Source organism: Mesoplodon mirus, assembly GCF_964341445.2.
Source record: "Mesoplodon mirus genome assembly, chromosome: 9".
NCBI lineage: Eukaryota > Metazoa > Chordata > Mammalia > Artiodactyla > Ziphiidae > Mesoplodon > Mesoplodon mirus.
The window spans coordinates 17052228-17078000 of record NC_138985.1 but is presented as its reverse complement, the minus strand read 5'-3'; the positions used below and the strand labels follow the sequence as shown (position 1 = coordinate 17078000).

General features: G+C 36.2%; 1 protein-coding gene across 2 annotated transcripts in view; it reads right to left on the bottom strand.

The window, feature by feature from the left end:
• MAGI2 (membrane associated guanylate kinase, WW and PDZ domain containing 2) overlaps positions 1 to 25773 on the bottom strand; it is a gene marked incomplete at its 3' end in the record, with an annotated part of 1305599 nt that overhangs the window by 323984 nt on the left and 955842 nt on the right. For both annotated transcript variants that reach the window (XM_082632410.1, XM_082632411.1), the window contains exon 7: positions 11375 to 11432. In XM_082632410.1, coding sequence (XP_082488536.1) covers positions 11375 to 11432 — 58 coding nt within the window. The remainder of the gene's footprint in view (positions 1 to 11374; positions 11433 to 25773) is intronic.

Genomic DNA, 25773 nt, shown 5'->3' with positions numbered 1-25773 from the left:
GAAAAATCTCAAATAAAAAATCTAACCTTACACCTAAAGGAACTAGAAAAAGAAGAACAAACAAAACCCAAAGTTAGCAGAATGAAAGAAATCATAAAGATCAGAGCAGAAATAAATGAAATAGAAACAAAGAAAACAATAGCAAAGATCAATAAAACTAAAAGCTGGTTATTTGAGGAGATAAACAAAATTGATAAACCATTAGCAAGACTCATCAAGAAATGAGGGAGAAGACAAAAATCAATAAAGTTAGAAATGAAAAAGGAGAAGTTACAACAGACACTGCAGAAATACAAAGCATCCTAAGAGACTACTACCAGCAACTCTATGCCAATAAAATAGACAACCTGGAAGAAATGGACAAATTCTTAGAAAGGTATAACCATCTAAGACTGAACCAGGAAGAAACAGAAAATATGAACAGACCAATCACAAGGAATGAAGTTGAAACTGTGATTAAAAATCTTCTGACAAACTAAAGTCCAAGACCAGATGGCTTCACAGGTGAATACTATCAAACATTTAGAGAAGAGCTAACACCTATCCTTCTCAAAGTCTTCCAAAAAATTGCAGAGGAAGGAACACTCTGAAACTCATTCTATGAGGCCACCATCACCCTGATACCAAAACCAGACAAAGATACTACAAAAAAAGAAAATTACAGACCAATATCACTGATGAATATAGATACAAAAACCCTCAACAAAATACTAGCAAACAGAATCCAATAACACATTAAAAGGATCACACACCATGATCAAGTGGGATTTATCCCAGGGATGCAAGGATTCTTCAATATATGCAAATCAATCAATGTGATAAACCATATTAACAAATTAAAGGAGAAAAACCATATGATCATCTCAATAGATGCAGAAAAAGCTTTTGACAAAATTCAACACCCATTTATGATAAAAACTCTCCAGAAAGTGGGCATAGAGGGAACCTTCCTCAACGTAATAAAGGCCATATATGACAAACCCACAGCCACCATCATTCTCAATGGGGAAAAACTGAAAGCATTTCCTCTAAGATCAGGAAGAAGACAAGGATGTCCACTGTCACAGCTATTATTCAACATAGTTTTGGAAGTCCTAGCCATGGCAATCAGAGAAGAAAAAGAAATACAAATTGGAAAAGAAGAAATAAAACTGTCACTGTTTACAGATGACCTGATACTATACATAGAGAATCCTAAAGATGCCATCAGAAAACTACTAGAGCTAATCAATGAATCTGGTAAAGTTTCAGGATACAAATAATGCACAGAAATCTCCTGCATTCCTATACACTAATGATGAAAAATATGAAAGAGAAATTAAGGAAACACTCCCATTTACCATGGCAACAAAAAGAATAAAATACCTAGGAATAAACCTACCTAGGGAGACAAAAGACCTGTATGCAGAAAACTATAAGACACTGATGAAAGAAATTAAAGATGATACGAACAGATGGAGAGATATACCATGTTCTTGGATTGGAAGAATCAATATTGTGAAAATGACTATACTACCCAAAGCAATCTACAGATTCAATGCAATCCCTATCAAATTACCAATGGCATTTTTTATGGAACTAGAATGAAAAATCTTAAAATTTGTATGGAGACACAAAAGACCCTGAATAGCCAAAGCAGTCTTCAGGGATAAAAACGGAGCTGGAGGAATCAGACTCCCTGGCTTCAGACTATACTGCAAAGCTACAGTAATCAAGACAATATGGTACTGGCACAAAAACAGAAACACAGATTAATGGAACAAGATAGAAAGCCCAGAGGTAAACTCACACAACTATGGTCAACTAATTTATGACAAAGGAGGCAAGGATATACAATGGAGAAAAGACAGTCTCTTCAACAAGTGGTGCTGGGAAAACTGGACAGCTACATGTAAAAGAATGAAATTAGAACACTCCTTAACATCATAAACAAAAATAAACTCCAAATGGATTCGAGACCTAAATTAAAGACCGGACACTATAAAATTCTTAGAGGAAAACATAGGAAGAACACTCTTTGACATAAATCACAGCAAGATCTTTTTTGATCCACTTCCTAGAGTAATGGAAATAAAAACAAAAATAAACAAATGGGACCTAATGAAACTTAAAAGCTTTTGCACAGCAAAGGAAACCATAAACAAGACAAAAAGACAACCCTCAGAATGGGAGAATATGTTTGCAAATGAATCAACAGACAAAGGATTAATCTCCAAAACATATAAACAGATCATGCAGCTCAATATTAAAGAAACAAACAACCCAATCCAAAAATGGGCAGAAGACCTAAATAGACATTTCTCCAAAGAAGACATACAGATGGCCAAGAAGTACATGAAAAGCTGCTCAACATCACTAATTATTAGAGAAATGCAAATCAGAACTACAATGAGGTATCACCTCACACCAGTTAGAATGGGCATCATCAGAAAATCTAAAAACAACAAATGCTGGAGAGGGTGTGGAGAAAAGGGAACCCTCTTGCACTGTTGGTTGGAATGTAAATTGATACAGCCACTATGGAGAACAGTATGGAGGTTTCTTAAAAAACTAAAAGTAGAATTACCATATGATCTAGCAATCCCACTACTGGGCATATACCCAGAGAAAACCATAATTCAAAAAGGCACAGGCACCTCAATGTTCATTGCAGCACTATTTACGATAGCCAGGTCATGGAAGCAACCTAAATGCCCATCGACAGACGAATGGATAAAGAAGATGTGGTACATATATACAATGGAATATTACTCAGCCACAAAAAGGAAGAAAATTAGGTCATTTGTTGAGACGTGGATGGATCTAGAGACTGTCATACAGAGTGAAGTAAGTTAGAAAGAGAAAAACAAATATCGTATATTAATACATATATGTGGAACCTAGGAAAATGGTAGAGATGAACTGGTTTGCAGGGCAGAAATTGAGACACAGATGTAGAGAAGAAACGTATGGACACCAAAGGGGAAAGCCGCGGGGGGTGGTGGTGGTGGTGTGATGAATTGGGTGATTGGGGGTGACATGTATACACTGATGTGTATAAAATTGGTGACTAATAAGAACCTGCTGTATAAATAAATAAACAAAATAAAATTCAAAAATTAAAAAAAAAGAGAACAGATGAAAAGCCAAAAAAAAAAGAATAACACAGAAAAATGGCCAAATTTATCCTTGTTAACACAAGGTGCAGTGGATATTCCTTGAACTAGAAGAAACCTTAGCAATCACCTAATCCAAACCACTCATTTAACAGATAAAAGCCAGTGAGGTTAAGTGTAATTTTGAATTTTGTAAATTCAAAACCATGAATACAAAAAAGGACAAACTATTACTAACATTATGGTCTGTGACACAAAGACAATTTTGAAAAACATTATTTGCATATTAAAAAAGATGAAATTATAGTTCTCATGTGGGGCAGGAGGGCATTACATTTTACCTCTTAAAGGTGACAATCTTCTGTTTTATTCATAATAAAGTGCCAAAGAATGACATCAATCTACTGCTTCCTCTGTTTGACTAAATTTCTTCACCCTTCTGATAGCATCTCTCTGAGCTGAATGTGATTCTAGTTCTGTATATATTAAAGATCGAAAAGACATAAATGCCAGCCAACCCCTTTAATTCCAGAAAGAATCCTTTTCCAACACTAAAGGAAAACCCTGCCATTTTGTTTGAGTAGCTAGTCTCCAACACAACATGATCCTGAGGGGTTTTTAGGATAATTTTGACTCTATCCAACTTTTCACTTCATGTGTTCACTTCAGAACTTAGTCTCAGTCTAAGAGATGACTCCAAAGTATGTGGTGATACAGAGTGGCAGCATGAGACAATTTGCAGTTCACTCCCAAGAAACCTAGCATGTTTAATCCAGAGAGAGATTAATAACCAAAAAAGCTAACTATTTCACAAATTATAGAATGATGACAGTGATCTACTTCTTATTATAACATTGCCTTGGCAAGAGCCAAACAGAATTCTCCAGTGAAAGACGGTGGCAGCTTTCTCTGCATTGCCAAGCAATGAGCTACATGGAATAGAAATAGGTGGTCCCCTCCTCCAGCAGGAGAGACAGCACGTCTGACAGCATCCTAGGACCTCTCGGTGCAGAAATGACACTCCCCACATTCACCTGCTCATATCCCTCTCAACAGGCTGTCTGAAAGTCCTTTGAACAACATTGTCTAAGTGCAGTCTGACCTCCCTGCCTTCATATGGCCAGTCTCGAGCTCTCATGGTCCTATAAAAAAGATGGAGTGGAAGGAGGGAGTATACAAAATGGTGTTTCCAGTTCTGACCATTCCTGCCGTCTCTCCTTGTGATGACGAGGGCTCAGGGACATTGCTGCCTCTACCACCGAGTTCCCCTGCTCTGTGCTACCCGTTGTGCTCCTGTGCTGTTTGCCTGTGCTTAACCTCTCCAGAAGTGCCTAAACAAGAGCCCAATTTAATTTGCTAGATTGATAAAAAAGGTTTAAAGACAAACAAACCAAAAAAAAAAAATTAGTGTTTACATTGCATTCATCTTTCTTCACAAGCACATTCTCAAAGGAAAGATGACGCTGGAGTAATAATTCTTTTGTCTTTTATTATTGACTTCAAGACAAAAAATGATTTATTAGAATTGTAAAAAAAACCCACATGTAACTCTGATGTCAAAGTGAATAAATTATCGTTATCTATAAAAGTCCACTTGCAATTAAACCTATTTAAACTTCTGGGTGACTAAAACATTTCTTATTTGGAAACAGAAGATCTGCTAAATAAGGTAGTTTATGAATAAGCAGTTGCTAACAAAAGTGTATTCAATTACAGAGTCAAGTTTTCTTACCTTTAGTTGAAAAGACCTTCAGGGGAAGATAAGGTAACTGGTATACAAAATAAATGTTGATCATATTAAAATGAATCAGCAATGGGGAAATATCTTACAGCATGAAAAATGATCTCTAATCTCATGTAAGGGCTTGATGAGGGGAATGTATCCAGATCTTGACTGGATGGTAGTGGTGAGAAGGGAAATTGGGCATGAGACTTCATTTTGATTTGAAAGAATCATAATTTAAAAATATTTGAGGGACCCTGGCATAAAGAGTAAAAGGAAGCCATAAGCTTTTCCACTGATCTGTGGTTGAACTGTAGTATTAAGAAAGTAGATCGGGCTTCCCTGGTGGCGCAGTGGTTGAGAGTCCGCCTGCTGATGCAGGGGACGCGGGTTCGTGCCCCGGTCTGGGAAGATCCCACGTGCCACGGAGCGGTTGGGCCCATGAGCCATGGCCGCTGGGCCTGTGCATCCGGAGCCTGTGCTCCACAACGGGAGAGACCACAACAGTGAGAGGCCCGTGTACCGCAAAAAAAAAAAAAAAAAAAAAAAAAAGAAAGTAGATCAATAGCCAGTTGAACTTTATATAATACAAGTGAGTAGTACAGAGTGGGTAAATAACAACTACCAATTACAAACTATCGGAAATGCTAACATAGTGTAAAGGGCATGTATGTTGAGCTAGGAGATCCCTCACGATGAAGCTTGATTGCTTGTCTTCTCCAGACATGCAATCAAGGAGTGATGCCACATACTATGATCTTGGCCTCGGTCAGCCAGAAGGAGGTAAAAAGTTAAGTGTAATGACTTAGCAAAAAAGAACCAATTGTAGTTTGGTTAGAAATAGAAAACTCCACATTTATTTCAATGTCCTTATTCCTTTCATTAACCTATTTCTACTTGTTTAACAAATATGAGAAATACTTTATAAATTAAACAGTTTATAATAGCGTAAAAACATAGCTACTCTACTAAAAGGTCTTTCTTAGCTCTACATGCATCAGACAGCTGCATCCTTACTAGCCATATGCCCATTGAGAACTCACTTAACTCCTCAGAGATTTGGTTCCCTCATTTGTAAATGCTGTGATCATCATCTGGGACAATGGATGTGAAAGTAGTTGAAAGTTAAAATAGTGCCTTAAACATCACTATCATTATTATTATCATCACAACTCCCCAGCTGTATAAAATGGCATGTACCAGAGATAATTACAACAAAAATATCTTCTTCGGGAATTACTCTGAAACCTCAACCCCTCTGGAAGCCATGGAAACATCACACTCTGCGGTCCTTGCTTCATCATTTTCAGTGGGATTATAGAATGATAATAAATGCTATTTTTTTAATTCAATGTGGCACACTCTAACTGTGAGATTAAGTTATATGTTTCTTACAGATCAAATAATTTCCCTTAGAAGTGTTCACTGTTTGGGTGTATTTTACCGTGAAAGAACTGGAAAAGCAAGTAGTGCCAGAAGGAGAGTCCTTATCTATGTCATTGGGATACATATGATAAAATATAACTAACATTTGTTGAGCACTTCCTACATACCTGTGTTAAGTGCTAAACACCAGCTGTGTGATGAGACTGCCTAGATTCAAATTCTGGCTTTATTATTCAGTACTTGTAAAAATACCTGTGTCTCAGTTTCCTTATCTATAAAATGGGGATAGTAACACAGACTTCATAGTTGTTGTTGTTTTTGTTTGTTTTGTTTTGTTTTGTGAGGATTAAATGAGTTAGTATATGTAAAGCACTTAGAATACTGCTGGGCACGTAGTAGGTGCACAATAAAAGTTCTTCCTCTCCCCTCCCCTCTCTCCTTTCTCCCTTCTCTCTGGTCCTCGTCCTCATCCTCCTCCACTTCCTCCTTCTCCATAATCTGTCTACTCAAGGTCTCACAGCTAGGAAGCTGCAGGGCTGGCATACTGTGAAACACTGCAGCCCATACTCTTGGCCACTAAGTGATAATAATTGACATGACCAGATGCTACTGACAAAATTTAGAGCTCACTTTAGATTAGAACACCACTGAGCCAATTCATCAGCAGTGCACTTCAGTGTTCTATTACACAGATCTGTTAAGCTGGGGAAAGGATTTCTTTGTTAAACAGCTGTTTAAAAGCAGCAAAACAGTATGTTAGTTTTTGAAGATTGAAGAAAAAGTTGAAAGTTTGAGAAATTAACTTTCAATATAGAAAAAAAATTCTCTAAGAACAAGCAAGATTTTAAAAGGTGTTCTTTTATGTTGATTTCTACTTGGAAATGTTTTACATTTATGCTGACTTTTCAAAAATTCTGAAGTTAGAAAGCGTTTTCTGAGAATATTTAGAAAACTACTCAAAGGCATGAAGGAGAGAAACATTCTTAAGATATGCGATTGAGTTAAAGTCCTCTCTAACCACTTTCCAACTTGCTACATCATGACAAGTACTCATCATTAACCATGAAATGAATGCAATTTTCCTTTCACATTTAATGTTATATTGGAGATATTATACAGTATCTTTCATACTTTCTGGAACTGCACACAAGTAACATTTCATAGGAGCAGATGCGTGACATCACATGAAAACTTGTAAAACCTTTCCATGAAAATCACATCTGTCAGTCTCCACTATTATTTTCACCGTAGTTGTATGGTTTGCTTCTCCGTCTGCGCCAGCAAAGGCAGCTTTGCATGAAAGCTGTTCCAGGAAATTGTGTCTTCTGGGCTAGCTAGTTAAGCAAATTGTATAACTGCCATTGAAACCAAAATGTAACCCAGCAGACATAATTTCACAAAAGAGGAGAGAAAAACACATTTGTACAAAAGTCACAGCTGTTCAACTCTACATTTTGCACTTTCTTCATTAAAGAAATTTCCCTTTCTTTATGAACAGTGACAGTTACATTTCTAGTTAGCAACTTTAGGACTTTTTAATACATTGCTAAGTGCTGTACTATCAAGGATTTAGTGTCAGGAAAACTAGGGTTAACCTCTTTCTGGGTCTGCATTGACCAGAAATGTGGTCTGTCTGTCCTGTCTGCAGATGAAATAAGGAAAGATGTTGAGTATGGTTCACTGTTCTCTAAAATACAGACCTGCGTGGCTGTCTCTATAGCTCCAAACGAGGGGCAACATCCCATATTGAGACCCACAAAATATGGACTCCTCTTCATTCAGGACTTGCTAGTCTTACTCTTGGGGGCCGCGGTGTGCAGGGCCGCTCTCAGGTCATGGGTAATGGAGCCGGTGGCTCAGAATGAGTGAGTTAGAAGCCAGCCTGATGGGGCTGTGCGCAGCACGGCTCCCACTGTCGGAACCCTCCTGGGACACTACTAGAGTGCAGCCAGGGGGGAGATGTTCTCTGGGGACCCCTTATTCTTCTCCAGTGATGAGTCCCAGAAGCTTGTTCAGACCATCATGTGAGGATCATGAACACTACATTTATGGGATGCATTTCGAGCAAGAGTTTGGAGCCTGGGCTCTGCAGTCACAGTGCCTGGGCCCATTCCTCTCAATAATGTGTGATGCTGGGTAAGTTACTCAACTTCTTCAGCCAGAGTCTCCCCATCTGTCAACTTAAGACAATTTACCTCATTACACTATACAGAGGATTATAAATGTGCTAAAGACTGTTGAGGTCTTAGCCCGCTTCATGGCACATACCAAGCCCTCAGTAGATGTTAACTATTTTGATGATATGATACTTATATGATTATGATGATAATTTTTCTGAGTTTTAAATATATTAAACCTATAATCTTAAAATTGCATTTGCCCAGGACAGAATTATGGCACAGTAAAGCCACCAATAGTGGTCAAAAATTATCCAATCCGGGTTTTCCAGTTTCAAGTTGTACAGACACTTTCCTGCTCTTGACTGCTGAAATCCTACCTGCTTGTCTGAGGCTGGCAGGAATGAGTGTTTGTGCAACTGTGCCAGAGGCACAAGGCTGATTTCAACCTGACGTGCCCTGCTGATGATAGACAGCCCACTCCACAACTTCTTCTCCCAGTTGTTGATCTGTCTGAAGAGCAACTGACTGCTAGTTAGACCTCCAGTGTCCCTGCATAGGCTTTTTTGTCACTTGGCAGGAAGGTGGAATGTTTTTCGTATTTTGTAACCAGATCTCTAATTGTGTAATTTGGTATGTAATTAAACACCAAAAATGATAGCTCTACAGAGAGCCCATTATATAATGTAAACATACAATGTTTACAAGTTGAGGTATTTTAATTATTTTCTTCCAAAAGAAGTTTCTAAGAAATATTGGCATATAGTTCTACTTAAAATTATCTGGAGGTATGGATTATCTGTCTCAATATTTTGATTGGTCTGATACACACACACACCTAACTATTGCTATTGGTATACCTTATGGAATCATGTAATGGGGGAAAAGCCATGACAAATAGTAGAACTGGATGCAGTCTGAAGGAAGTTAAACTATTTACTCACTATAACCTGTATCTAAGACCTCACAATCACTTGAAATCTAAAACTATTAAATGTGTTAGTCTGATCTAATTATATAAGACATAACTGACTAAATTATGAATAATTTTCTGACTATGGTGATGATACATGAAAAATGAAGTGGAGAAATGTAGAAAGAAGTGTAATTTAAGTAAAAACAAGTACAAAGTAAACCATGTGAAATGTAATGATAATGAGGACCATTTTCTTTTAGGCTTATAGCTAATGTCCAATTCAATAATTAACTACCAGCAGCAGATCTTTACTTGAAGAACACACGCCTCAATGATCAAGAAGGTAGGAAGCATTGCTTTCGGTCATGTGGGTCTCTCACCTCTGTGATAGTTAGACAGAGAAAGAAGGTTTGACTTAAATACTGTTTCTCACATTGGAAAGCACTTGAGGACATGGAAGAAGAATCTGAAGATTTCGAACAGGGCAAGGGTCAGCAAACCATGTTCTGCATGCCAAGTTTGGCCAGCTGCCTGTTTTTGTTAATACAGTTTTGCTGGAACATACTACATCCATTCATTTAAGTGTCGCCTATGGTTGCTTTCAAGCTACAACAGCAGAGTTGAACAGTTGTGACAGAGGACATTTGGCCCCCTAAAATATTTGTTATCTGGCTCTTTATTGAGCTTGCAAATATCTAAACTTAGGAGAAGGTTCTTGTTTAATGAATTCTGCAAGGAAGTGTATTAAAGATGAGATCTGGTATGTCACATACCTCCATTCTCTTTCCTTACATGGAAATATCTTGGATTTCAGATGTAATAGGTTTAGGCAAGGGACAGTCTAATTCAACAAATTAAGAGAAGGTAGCACTTATTGAAAATCTTATAACTATAAGGAGCCTTATAACTATTTACAAGTGATTTCCCTTTATTTTTGCAATTAGTGATACCTCCATGTACATATCTTAATTTTTGCATCTATTGAGTATCTACATGATGTTAGAGAATTAGATACTATGTTAGACAATTGCATTTGGCAAAGGAAGTGAATTCACCTTCACTGGAAATGACTGACTGTGGTGCCAAAACTGGGGCTTTTCCAGATGAAGATGGTGGGTCAAACTATTCAAGACAAGTGCTCATGAAGGAGATGCCCAAGGGCAGGGAGCACACGGGTCGTCCTCATCAGCACCTCCCCAGTGCAGAGAAGGGCTTGACACTTCGTAAAAGCTCAGGAACAATTTGAACAATTTACTACAAAAACAATTTAGCAATAATGCCATTAGTCTGTAATCCTCTACCATCTAGATTATTATTGCTAAACAATATGATTGGAGAAAACAGAGTTAGATCTTGAAGGGGAGTTTTTCAGCCTCTGCATTTCTTGGTTATCTGGTTTTGTTATTCACCCAAATAACATTAACAACGTGACACAATAGATAAAAAATAAAAATTTCTCTATCAGAAGAGGGGTTCTGGAAAAGTAAGTCACGTATTTAACTTTTGAAAATTATGAATACTATTTGATTTTCCTAAGGAAAAAAATGTGTATATAACTGAATCCCTAATAGGGGCTTTATCCTGAATAAAAGGATGCATAATATGTATCATATTATGCTAAGATACATACATTAAGGTAATGAAACCTCCAATAGATAACATAAAAGTCCAATCTACAAAATATACTCTTGATTTAAAATGAGGCCTTAAAAGAGAAAAAAAATCTTAATTTTATTTCATCCCTCATCTGGAAAGTACGGTTGCTTCATTTAATTGACTCTGAAATCTGGTTTAATGGAGTATCTCTTTTACACAACTAGTCAGCTCCCAACATTTTGATTTCAAAATGAAGGGCATTTCCTTTGATGTCTTTAATTATCACTCATTTAGAGGACAGTGTAAAACACATTTTTTCCAACTGGTGTTTTAGAATCATGAGTCAAAGGAAAGGAATGACAAATTAGCCAGCTGGAGAGCAAGAGAAAGCTAGCTAGTGCTGCTAGAGTCTTTGTGGGTACTTCAAAGTAAGACGACAAAGGAATAAAGGGACTGTTAGCCACACAAGCTCAATAAATGAAATACTAACACAATTTCACAACACATTAATAACAAGTTAATATCAAACTTAGAGACTTACTCAACATAATAAGTGCCATATATGGGATCATCGATTTTTTCCCAGCCATATGGAAGCTCTGAAAAATAAAGAGTTATTTCTTTCAGTAAGTAACAGATAACAGTATTTCTAATAAAAAGTAATATAATTTAATTGTTCGTGGATTGCAGAAATAGTCTACTAAAGTGGAATAAAGCATTCAGAGTCAGCACCAAATTTCAAATGCATATTGTAGGGACTGTAAGAAGCACTGACTTGAAAATTGGCACTTAAAACACAGAACTCTCTTCTCTGCAGATATACTGCTGGGTCTATCTGTTTATCCCACGCCAAGTAGTAGAATGGCACGTTATCACCACTCAAGGTAATACAGAAGGCAAATTGCTTTCCTGAAAGAGCATACAGCTTTCTCATTTATTTGTATTGTTAAAAGGAGCATTTCAGGATAAAGATCCTATTTTCAAAATATATTTCTGAGAATAGCAAATTGTTTCTGATGACTGAAACAAAGACATTATACATTCTCAATTGACACCCCACTATTCGAGATGGTTAGCTTGCTTTTCTCTCTCCATGGGTCAGAATTTGAATATTGCCAATAAACTCTTTGGGTATATTTTTGTATAAAGTCTAAAGTTCTAAACACACTTTCCTTGACACTATGGTTCATATTTTCAATTCTCCACAGCAAATTTTAATAAATACACGTTAAAATATCAACAATACAATAAAAGTTACTTTAAGCAAAAACGTGTTATTTGAAAACCAGGCTTTGTGTTATGATACTGTTTCCAAATACACTAAGCCTTTATAATTATTAACTCCTATAAATATGAAGAATATTCTAGTTTTCCTCATATACATTAATAATACATATATAACTTGAAATCTAAGTAAGATATATTGACATGCTCTAAGTAATATGTTTAAATGACACTTAAAAGTTTTATTTTTATAAGTAGTAACACATTTTCACCATAGATAAGCACTGTTATAAAAGAAAATTAGAATCACCTGCAATCCTGCCATCCAGAGATAAGTGTGTGTGTGTGTGTGTATATAATTTTTAAAGACACTAGATCACATAGTGCATATTATTTTTACAGCCTAGTATTTCTACCTAACAAAATATCAAGGGCATCTTCAATGTGAATGAGTGTTACTGCAAAATATCACTTTTAAAGTGGACAGTAGTGGTGTGGGGTGTGGCCAGAGCCTGTGTAATCTCACCAGTCTTCTATTATTGAACATTTGGGACTTTCCAGTTATATATCATCTGTGTTGGACTTACTAAAGCCTAAATCTTTCATCATTTTCCCAGTAATTTAGTCATGATAAATTCCTAGAGGTAAAATTTCAGATTAAAGGGCATGTACCCTTTTATGGCTTTTGATAAATGTATACCTATATTTATATCCAAGTTGTTGCCATCCACTCACAAAAGAGAACCAATTTATAACTTCACTGGGAGTTTATGAATTGACTTTGTTTCTCTGTACCATCAAATTAAATACAGGTCCATAATTCCTTATCCAAAACTTTTTGGGACAGAGAGGTTTTGAAATTCATAATTTTTCTGATTTTAGAAGGATAACATGAGGCAAACGTATTCTGTTCCATAACACCTCAAGCAGAGTCTGAAAAAGCACCTTATAATCAAAGCCATGAGTATTTAAGCAGCCCAAACCATGTGATTCTCACTAAGAGGCACAAAAAAAGGACCACTTCACGTCAGTTAGCACTGGTCTGCCAGCATGTCCAGGTCAGGTTACCTTTTGCTGCCAAATGAGTATAAAAGGCAGTTTTTAGAGCTTCTGAATTCTGGATATGCAGATAAAATACTGTATATCATTATTTTAAAAATCAACAAACTTATTTTTTAAATAGTATCTCATAGTTGTTTTAATTTGCCTTTCTTGGATTTCTAGTTAGTTTCAACATTTTTTATTTGTTCATCCTTGGGCAACTGTTTTTTATTTTGTACATTTCTTGTTTTTCTAAATCCATTCATAAGAGGTTTTTTTTTTTTTTTTACTTATTAAGAGTATTAGTCCTTTGTTACATACGTTGCATATATGTTTTTAAGAGTTTGTTTAGATTTTAATTTTGTTGAACATTTTCTTCAACACAGTTGTTTTAATTTTTGATTGGTAAATTTCTCAGTGTTTTCCTTTATGGCTTCTATCATTGGAGCTTAGCCTAAATACTGAAGAAATTTTTCAAGTTTATTTATTTTTTTAAACTATAAAGTCTAGGCTATGCCTTGGTTTAATAATTTTTGGATGAGTCATATATTAATAAATATACAACATCAAATTGTGAAGCATCTTAAGAAATTTTTCTGTCAAAATGATAATAAGAATATTACTGAGTATTTACTATGGTCCAGGTACTGATGGATTTTCCATGTACTAACTCATTTTATCCATACAACAACTCAGGATTTAAAAACCCTATACTTTGGTTCCAGAGACCTTAGCCAATTCAGGTATCAATTTAGGCACTCTGCTTAATACAGCATAAACAATACTTAATTTAAAATCATGAGAATAACTATCCAGATGGTCTTTACCAAATTCCCCAAGCTATTGGAGAATTCGGCTATAAAAAAGAAAAATCCATTTGACAAACATCTACTGAGTGCCGTTTACAAGTAGCTTAAGTAAAAGAATACACAGAGGACAAGAATTGTTATTATGAATATTTATTATTAATATGGCTGAATACATGGATTCATATATATAATAGGTTTAATATCACCCCATGAATACAATAATATGTAAAATAACAATATTTAATAATTTTCAGAGTAAAAGCCTAACATGGTTAGTTTTATGAATACTAGTCTTACTTCTTAATGGCACTGCCAAATGGAAGCATTTCATGGTCAAATTGAAAAAATTATCTTTTACAGTGTAATCTATACCTTCACTTATTCCTTATCTTTGGCTCTTTTTTGAGTGAATTATTAATGCTAAGCAATGTATCTCCGAAGTATACAGTTCATTGATTCTTTATCTTTGTGGATTTACAGTGCCAAAGGTTCTGGAAACAATTCATTGGCATTCTTTCCCATCTGCCATCATGAAGTGTCCATCAGAATTTAGGGGGAATCTGATTTGCTTTTCATAAGATATTAACATAGTTTGTTTGCTTATTTCATATTTCCAAAATAAACTATTAATTCATGCCTAAACAAAATTATATATTATAAATATTTATACTTTAAGATGAACTATTAAGTGGTCCTTGACTCACAATTTGAGACAAAATGATACACTGTAGCTCTAACCTGTTACAAAGAGCTGTCATTCATTTCATTTACAAGGTCTGCAGGGGATTGATGGATGAATGTTACAAGAAACAAGGAATAGAATACACACACTGGTTCATTTGTAACTATGACAGAATAGGTATCAAAATCTACAACCAATGCTTAAAATGGTGTGTGTGTGTGTGTGTGTGTGTGTGTGTGTGAACATATATAGGAATGTGTATGTGTATGTATATATGTTTGTGTGTATGCATGTGCATGTATATGTGGACATGTGTTTGTGTGTATTCCCGTTAATGACATTCTTCCTGAGTGGCAAAGAAAAGCCAAGTCATAAAATAAATTCTTAAGATTATTAACTCATGAAAAGCCAAGTCATAAAATAAATTCTTAAGATTAACTGAAGAGTATACATCTACATGATGAAAAATTAAGACAGTTAAGAACCATCTTTCACTGTGAAAAATCAGCTATCTGGACTTTAATTTGTTTTTAAAAACCAATTGCTTCTTTTTAAAATTAAGCTAACAAACGAGAAAAAAGAATTTCCAATTTTGTACTATTTGCCCAACCAAGCAAGTATGCAGCTTGGAACTCTTGGGTCCTGGGTTATTTAGCATACTGTATTCAATAATACCTAACAAATTTGCAGAGGATTAAGGTCACACTAATGAAAGCATAACCTATACTATGCAACAGAGAAAAATAAACACTTGAGGTCAGCAAGGTTAATGCTGTAATTGAGATTTTCTTCAGGCCATGGAACCATGGGGAAAATTCAGTGATTAGATATTCCTATAGTGATCCACTCTGCAAAAGTCTGTGAAAATGTCTAGGTTAATTTGCAGTTAGTCATGTAAGCTTCGTAAAACTTCAATAGAATCAAAAATTAAAGAGGCATCTAGTTCAGCCTGGATTCCGCCACAGTCACCATGCTCTTCTTTCTATTTATTCGCTCTGTCCAATTCTTATTTATTTGTTAGGTCCATTTTTGTTGCAGAAAACTGGGACTCCTTTATTAGCTCAAAAAAAAAAACAAAACATTTTTCAGGCTACAGCTGGGAAACTTGTAGAATCCAAGGATAGTATTCCTTATGGAAATGGGACCCAAATACTGAAAAGCTATAAGGAACCTAAGATACACTATCTCACTACTTTGATCTCTGAGTTTCCCAATTCTGTACCCAGCCTCCTCCCCTGCATCCACCCTAATTCATTAATCCAGTTCGTTTTCTTCAAAATAGATCCAAGTTACTTAGCCCGGCAGATCACTGTAATGGCTGTCCTCAGGTCAAGAGCCCACTCACATAATAATCAGGTATGGCTGGGGGCTGTGCCCCATTTTTTGCCACATTTGGTAAACACAAATGGAGGAACATTCTAGAAAATAACTGGCCAGTACTCTTCAAAAGTGTCAAGGTCATGATATAGAAAGACTGACTGAGGTATCGTCACAGTGTGTAGAAGAGACCGTGGAGACACGAAGAGTAAATGCAGGGTGGGATCTGGATTAGGTCCTGGACCAGAAAAAGGACATTAGTGAGACAACTGGTAAAAGCCAAATAAGACTTGTAGATTAGCTACTAGTCTACATGAATGTTAATTTCCTGACATCAATAATTGTGCTATGAAAGATGTTAATATTAGGGGAAGTGAGGTGAAAGGTATGTAGAAACGCTTTGTACTATTTTTGTAATTTTTCTGAAACCTAAAATAATTTCAAAATGAAAAAAACTGAAAAAAGCTACTTCACCAACTCTCACTATTGATTAGATGACTTCTACTCACACTTTATTAATATTCAATCAGATATATATAACACTGAATTAATTTGGATAGTGTTAAATTTTTAAACAAAATGAGAATGTAGGATTTCTGCATTTTTAGTCTTCTTTTATATTATGTTGACTTTTAATAGATATTTCCAAGAAAGTAACTTTTAATTTTGCTATATTACCTTTTTTTTTTTTTTTTTCCTGTTGCCTATCTTTCTGCTCACTGGAAAAACTAAGTAAATGCCATGTTCAAGTGTTACTGCATCTTGAATCCTAGAAATACAAATTCAGTAATATGAGTTCAAAATTTGGAGTCTGGTTTTGTTCCTTTCCTGGGGGGCAGCATCTTGTATGGGTCATAGCATGGGTTACATTAGTTCATAAAAGTTGTGTGAAGGCCCATCCTGGTGGGCAGCTTAAAAAGCCAGGAAGGTGGACCAATTTAGAAAGCTTACTAAGTACTAAGATTTTGGAGACAGGAACAGGGACCAGAATGGGGGACCATTTCCTTCAATCCTATGTTATTTTATTTGGACTTGCTTTCTTAAAAAAATTGAGTCTCTTGCTATTGTGCTTTAGAGGTGATGACATCACAAGAGAACATAAGAAACATATAAAAGTTCCCTAGGTAGAAATAATATGCAATATAGTGATAGCTACTACCCATATTAAAATCTTTTCCTACAATTTTTATTAGATTTTTGCTGTATACATGGTATATGAATTGGGAAGTATAACTAAATTTCCCTGGAAAAGTCATTTAACTTTTGCTCCCAAGGAGTATAATTATAAAAGTAAATTCTGAATTCATTCGTGTTTTTAACAAAATCCATAAAAGAATGATATGTTAATCACAGTCCCATTTCCCTACATAAAGATAGAGTTGAGTGTATACTTCCAGACCTTTCTCTGTGTGTCAGGACTCAAATTTGCTCCTATTTACCAGAGAATTTTATTCCATTCAGTCACAAAAATAAACAATCAAACAAAACAACAAATTTTAGAACCTAAAATTGAAAATAAAAATTGTTCCTGTATGTTCTTTTTCATCTTCCTCAGAGAGTGTCTACATGCAAGAGCACAAACCCAGTTGATATCATGGAAATATAGGCTAAGAAGTCTTCATTCATGGGCCTGGGTATAGGAGTTTTACTATTTTTTACAGTGGAAAGGAGAACTAGCTGATCTGTATTTTACAACACTGGCATTTAATTCATGTTACCATGTGGATTCAGCCTGAGTATTTCATTACCCCAGTATTATAATGGGTTTTAAAAGTATTGACCACAATTTCAAGGGCTTGTTGTTGATAAAACATACAATAGCACAAACAAATTCCAACTAAATTTATTCCTTAATGTATCTTACCAAATTTGAGTAGAAAATGTATAAGCTTTTTCTGACAGATATTGATATATAAAGAAATGTGTGCTCAATAATGTTTTGGGTATTCAGGGGCCCTTTTCTACCTGGAAAAAAAGGTTGTCAAATATAAATGTGAACTTTTGCAATGTTAACTTAAAGATGACAGAGTAATATATTTGAGATGGTGACAAGAAGTGGTGGCAGAAAAGCATGACACAAAAAAAGGATGCTGTCTGATAAAGATTCAGAAGGAGTCATATTTGGTTTAAGTTTGCAAGCTACACTAGAAGGTGAAAAAGTGATGAATCTAGTAGGTGTTTTCTTTTGGTTGTTTGGTTTTGTTTTTTAAATTCCTAGAGCTTTGGAGAAAGGTCTGGCCATAATGAAAGATCTGGGAAACAACTATACGTTAGGACTTCAAATATACATCTCCAGTTTCCTCTTAATTTCTGTAAGTCTAAATTAATCCATCTATTGATCTATTTATCATCATCATCCACTTAAGATCCTTTATTGAAACATGCTGGGCTCCTTTAATGTAAAGGCTGATATCTAAATTTTAACCTCTCCACTTAGCCAGAAAACCATAAATATCCACTAAGAGAACAGTAAAACCATCTATAACCCACATCTACAACATAATTAGGAGAAAGAAAATACTATGCACTTGAAAAGGTATATGTAGGTAGAGACATAAACACTCCAATCTAGCAGAACCAGCTCAAGAGCCCATTCTAGATCAGAAAGTCAGGTGGAGAGTGTGCAGAAAAGAAGAGAGGGAGCAAGGAGCCCAGGGGTAGAAGAACAGACAAATCACCCTCAGAAAGGTAAAGTCCTGTCCTGAATTGGAAAATGCTAACAGACATGGTTGGTCAGAACACAGCTAATGGGGAACCAAAAAAAAGATGTTTGAAAGTGAGCAGAATGAGAGATGGAGTCTTAGGAAGGCACTTCTTAAGAAGAAGAGGGAAATGATGTTGAAAGAGGAAATGGCCCATGGAAATTTGGTTATGATAGGAAAGAATCATGAGGTAAGAATCACAACTTCTGTTGTGTCTGAAGAAACAAAAAAAGAATCATAAGATCATAAGACATACAAACTATTCCCTCTGCAAAAAAAATATATCATCTACTAAAAAAATTAGTACTTCACAAAATAAACAGAAGAGGGTGCTCATGGACTAAGAATGTAGTAATCTACCAAACTTTTATTTTTGCTTATACAAAACTGTTATTGCCAGTTTAGGAAAAAAATAAAAATAAATAGAAAGTAGATATTATTCATAAAGTTATTATAAGAAATCAGAAAAAAAAGAAATCAGAAATGAGAGTCAAAGCAATATGACTAATAAAAAATTATTATCCTTCTTCAAGCATAAACAAAACACAGAAAACTGTAATGAAATCTCAAGATATTTTCAAACAAGCATTTATAAATATAAAACATTTTGAATCAGAAATTTAAAAGTTCAGAAATGGACAAAGAACAGAAAGATAGTAAGAAGAGTTGACTAAAATGAGAAAATAAATTAAAAAAAAAAATCTTTGAAATTAAAACTAAAATTACAAGGTACCCAAGAGAGAATCAATTCAGTTGGAATTATAATAAGGACCACTGAGGAAAGACATGGCAATAGGCAAGAGAACAAAATGAAATAAACAAATAGTAAAAAAGAATCAGAATGAAGTCATCGATATAGAACACAGGCAAAGATAATCCAGTATATGTATAATTGGAATACATAAAGATGAAAATAATAGAACTAATACTTAAAACTATAATCCAGAAGAATTTCCAGAAATAAAATAACTGCATATATTTCTATATTGAAAGGGCTGCCCAAGTACTTGGAACATTGTCCCAGAACAGTCAAATCCAACACAATAGCTATCAGTTAGCCATTAGACTTAAATTATAGAGGAAAAACTAAAAGGTAAGTTCCTTACAATAAAAAAAAAAAATCAAGTTGATATCACATCTCTGGAATAACACACATAGCTAGACAATAATGAAGCAGCATTTTAAGGAACCTCAAAGAAAGAGTGAACTAAGGATTTTATATCCAGCCAATCAACAGTATGGGAGGGACCCATACAGTTGGGAGATGGAGGAACCCCCGAGCAACCTGGTAGGATGTGGGGTGGAGGGGGGAGGAGAAGTGGAGGCCAGATAGGACCAGCACCACTGAGTGGTGGCTTAGAGAGGGGAGGAGTTCCCTCACGTGGAGGGACCCTCAGGGGGCTCAGAGGATCTGGGGAGGTGTGGAAGGTGTTTACCCTACCCACTCAGGCCCTGGGAAACTTGCTGGGCTCCTGGGCCTGGTCGTCCATTCTCCGGGGCCCCCTCTGGGCCGTGTTGGTCCTGGAGTGTAGGAGGGAGGCAGGGGGAGAAGAGGAGAGGCAGAAGGGGAAGGGACCTCAAGGATCAGAAGATCAGGGGAGGCGCAGAGGGCATTTCCTCCACCCACATGGGCCCTGGGAAGCGTGCTAGGCTCCCGGGCCTGTTTCTCAGTTCTCCAGGGCCCCCACCAGCTGTAGGGGTCCTACTGGCATAGGAGGGAGGGAGGAGGGGAGAAGATGAGGAGAGGCTGATGGGGGGGGACCCTCCAGGACCAGGGGATCAGGGGAAGCACTGCAAGTGTTTCCCCAGCCCACTCAGCCTTGGGAAGCCTGTTGGGCTTCTGGCTCTGGTACCCTGCCTTCTGGGGCCCCCTCCGGCCACGTGGGTCCTAGTGGCATAGGAGGAAGGTGGGGAGAAGAAGAAGAGAGGCCAATGGGGAGGGACCCTCTGGTATAATGCCCTTATGTTTGGGTAATGCACCTAGTCTTTCCCCCACCCACTTGGGCCCAGTGAGCCTGCTGGGGTCTTGGACCTGGTCCTGCACCCTCCAAGGCCAGAGGCACTCCTGGGCCCTTTCTGCTGCATTGAGCCAAAGCCCCACCCCCTCAGGGCCTTTTCTGGCCCTGTGGGTCCTAAGCATAGGCCCACCCACAACCCAAACTACGCCCCTGCCTAAGCACCACTCCCCACAGCCAATGCCTTTTCTGGGTTTTTTTTTTCCTCCTTTTTTTTGCTACTGTGGTTCTGTTTTACCTTCTGGGTGTTGTTTCATCTATAATTTTATTTTTTCTAACATATCTGTTAGTTTTCTAATCTTACTTTATTTTTTACTTTTTGTTGTTATTGTTCTGTTCCTTTTTCTCTTTTTTACTTTTTTTTTTTTTTTTTTGCTTCCCCACACAGCTTGTGGGATCTTAGTTAATGAGCTCGGGGTCAGACCTGAGCTTCTGCAGTGGGAGCTGTGAATCCAAACCACTGGAATAACAGACAACCTCAGACCCCAGGGAATATTCACTGGAGTTAGGTCTTCTGGAGGTCCTCATCTTGGCACTAAGACCCAGCTCTACCCAACAGCCTACAAACTCCAGTGCTGGAAGCCTCAGGCCAAACAACGAGTAAAACAGGAACACAATCCCACCCATCAAAAAAAAAAAAAGAGACAACAAAAAAATATGTCACAGATGAAGGAGCAAGGAAAAACCTATAAGACCAAATAAATGAAGAGGAAATAAGCAACCTACCTAAAAAGGAATTCACTGTAATGATAGTAAAAATGATTCAGAATCTTAGAAATGGAATGGAGGCACAGATAGAGAAAATACAAGAAATGTTTAACAAAGACCTAGAAGAACTGAAGAACAAACAAACAGAGATGAACAACACAATAACTGAAATGAAAAATACACTAGAAGGAATCAATAACAGAATAACTGAGGCAGAAGAACGAATAAGTGACCTGGAAGATGGAATGATGGAAATAACTTCCAAGGAGCAGAATAAAGGTAGAAGAATGAAAAGAATTAAAGACAATCACAGAGACCTCTGGGAGAACAGTAAACACACAAGCATTTGAATTATAGGAGTCCCAGAAGAAGAAGAGAAAAAGTAAGGGTCTGAGAAAATATTCAAGGAGATTATAGTGGAAAACTTCCCTAACATGGGAAAGGAAATAGTCACCCAAGTCCAGAAAGCACAGAGTCCCATACAGGATAAACCCTAGGAGAAACACACTGAGACACATATTAATCAAACTAACAAAAACTAAATTCAAAGAAAAGATATAAAAAGCAGCAAGGGAAAAGCAAAACATAAAAAACAAAGGAATCCCCATAAGGTTATCAGTGTATTTTTCAGCACAAACTCTGCAGGCCAGAAGGGAGTGGCAGGATATACTTAAAGTGATGAAAGAGAAAAATCTACAACCAAGATTACTCTACCCAGCAAGGATCTCATTCGGATTCAACTGAGAAATCAAAAGCTTTACAGACTAGCAAAAGCTAAGAGAATTCAGTACCATCAAACCAGCTTTACAACAAATGCTAAAGGAACTTCTCTAGGTGGGAAACACGAGGAGAAAAAAGACGCCAAAAATCAAACCCAAACAATTAAGAAAATGGTAATAGGAACATATATGTCGATAATAATCTTGAATGTAAATGGATTAAATGCTCCAACCAAAAGACACAGACTGGCTGAATGGATACAAAAACAAGACCCATATATATGCTGTCTATAAGAGACCCACTTCAGACCTTCACTTTCAGTTTGAATGTGTCTGAAAGTGAAGGGATGGAAAAAGATATTCCATGCAAATGGAAATCAAAAGAAAGATGGAGTAGCAATACTCTTATCAGATAAAATAGACTTTAAAATAAAGACTGTTACAAGAGATAAGGAAGGACACTACATAATGATCAAAGGATCAATCCAAGAAGATATAACAATTATAAATATTTATGCATCCAACATAGGAGCTCCGCAATACATAAGGCAAATGATAACAACAATAAAAGGGGAAATTGACAGTAATGCAATAATAGTAGGGGATTTTAACAGCCCACTTACACCAATGGACAGATCATCCAAATGGAAAATAAATAAGGAAACACAAGCTTTAAATGACACAATACACCAGAAAGATTTAATTGATATTTATAGGATATTCCACTCAAAAGTGGCAGAATATACTTTCTTCTCAAGTGCCTATGGAACACTCTTCAGGATACATCATATCTTGGGTCACAAATCAAGCCTCTGAAAATTTAAGAAAATTGAAATTTTATCAAGCATCTTTTCTGACCACAACATTATGAGATTAGAAATCAATTACAGGATAAAAACTGTAAAAAACACAGATACATGGAGGCTAAATTGTGTGCTACTAAATAACCAAGATATCACTGAAAAAATCAAAGAAATAAAAAAAAAATACATAGAAACAAATGACAATGAAAACAGAATGAACCAAAACCTATGGGACGTAGCAAAAGCAGTTCTAAGAGGGAAGTTTATAGCAATCCAATCTCACCTTAGAAACAAGAAAAATCTCAAATAAACAATCTAACCTTACACCGAAAGCAACTAGTGAAAGAAGAACAAAGAAAACCCAAAGTCAGTAGAAGGAAAGAAATCATAAAGATCAGAGCAGAAATAAATGAAATAGAAATGAAGAAAACAATAGCAAACACCAATAAAACTAAAAGTTGGTTCTTTGAAAAGATAAACAAAATTGATAAACCTTTAGCAAGACTTGTGAAGAAAAAAAGGGAGAGGATACAAATCAATAAAATTAGAAATGAAAAAGGAGAAATCACAACTGACACCACAGAAATACAAAGGATTATAAGAGACTACTCTAGACAACTATATGCCAATAAAATGGACAACCAGGAAGAAATGGAAAAATTCTTGGAAAGGTACAATTTTCCAAGACCAAACCGGGAAGAATTAGAAAATATCAACACACCGATCACAAGTAATGAAATTGAAACTGTAATTAAAAATTTTCCAACAAACAAAAGGCCAGGGCCAGATGGCTTCACAGGTGAATTCTATCAAACATTTAGAGAAGAGCTAACACCCATCCTTCTTAAACTCTTCCAAAAAATAGCAGAGGAAGGAACACTCCCAAACTCATTCTATGAGGCAACCATCACCCTGATTCCAAAACCAGACAAAGATGTCACAAAGAAAGAGAACTACAGGCCAATATCACAGAGGAACGCAGATGCAAAAATCCTCAACAAAACACTAGCACACAGAATCCGACAGCACATTTAAAGGATCATACTCCATGATCAAGTGGGGTTTATCCCAGGAATGCAAGGATTCTGCAATATACACAAATCAATCAATGTGATACACCATATTAAAAAATTAAGGAATAAAAACCATACGATCATCTCAATAGATGCAGAAAAAGCTTCTGACAAAATTCAGCACCGATTTGTGATCAAAACACTCCATAAAATGGGCATAGGGGAAACTTACCTCAACATAATAAAGGTCATATATGACAAACACACAGCAAACGTCATTCTCAATGGTGAAAAACTGAAAGCATTTCCACTAAGATGAGGAACAAGACAGGATGTCCACTTTCATCACTCTTATTCAACATAGTTTTGGAAATCCTAGCCATGGCAATCAGAGAAGAAAAAGAAATAAAAGGAATCCAAATTGGAAATGAAGAAGTAAAACTGTCACTGTTTGCAGATAACATGACGCTACACATAGAAAATCCTAAAGATGCCACCAGAAAACTACTAGAATTAATCAATGAATTTGGTAATGTTGCAGGAATGAGAGAAATCTCTTGCATTCCTATACACTAACAATGAATGATCAGAGAGAGAAATTAAGGAAACAATCCCATTTACCATCACAAGAAATGAATAAAATATCTAAGAATATTTTCTTAGATATTTTAAGGAGGTAAAAGACTTGTACTCAGAAAACAGTAAAACACTGATGAAAGAAATCAAAGAGGACATAAACAGATGCAGAAATATACCATGTTCTTGGATTGGAAGAATCAATACTGAGACTATACTACCCAAAGCAATCTACAGATTCAGTGCAATCTCTATCAAACTACCAATGGCATTCCTCACAGAATTAGAACAAAAAATTTTACAATTTGTATGGAAACACAAAAGACCCCAAATAGCCAAAGCAATCTTGAGAAAGAAAAATGGAGCTGGAGGAATCAGGTTCCCCAACTTCAAACTATACAACAAAGCTACAGTAAACAAGACAGTATGGTATTGGCACAAAAACAGAAATACAGATCAATGGCTCAGGATAGAAAGCTCAGAGATAACTGCACGCACATATGGTCACCTAATTTATGACAACTGAGGCAAGAACATACAATGGAGAAAAGGCATCCTGGTCAATAAGTGGTGCTGGGAAAACTAGACAGCTACATGTAAAAGAATGAAAATAGAACACTACCTACCACTATAGACAAAAATAAACTCAAAATGGATTAAAGACCTCAATCTAAGACTGGAAACTGTAAAACTGTTAGAGGAAAACATAGAAAAAACACTCTTTGACATAAACCACAGCAAGATCTTTTTTGATACACCTTCTAGAGTAATGAAGATAAAAACAAAAATAAACAAATGGGACCTAATGAAACTTAAAAGCTTTTGCACAGCAAAGGAAACCATAAACAAGACAAAAAGACAACCCTCAGAATGGGAGAAAATATTTGCAAACGAAGCAACAAAGGATTAGTCTGTAAAATATACAAAGAGGTCATGGAGTTCAATATCAAAAAAACAAACAACCCAAGTGAAAAATGGGTGGAAGACCTAATAGACATTTCACCAAAGAAGACATACAGATGGCCAAGAAGCACATGAAAAGATGCTCAACATCACTAATTATTAGAGAAATGAAAATCAAAACTACGATGAGGTATCACCTCACACCAGTCAGAATGGCCATCATCAAAAAATGTACAAACAACAAATGCTGGAGAGGGTGTGGAGAAAAGGGAACCCTCTTGCACTGTTGGTGGGAATGTAAATTGATACAGCCACTATGGAGAACAGTATGGAGGTTCCTTAAAACACTAATAATAGAACCATCATGTGATCCAGCAATCCCACTACTGGGCATATACACTGAGAAAACCATAATTCAAAAGGCCACA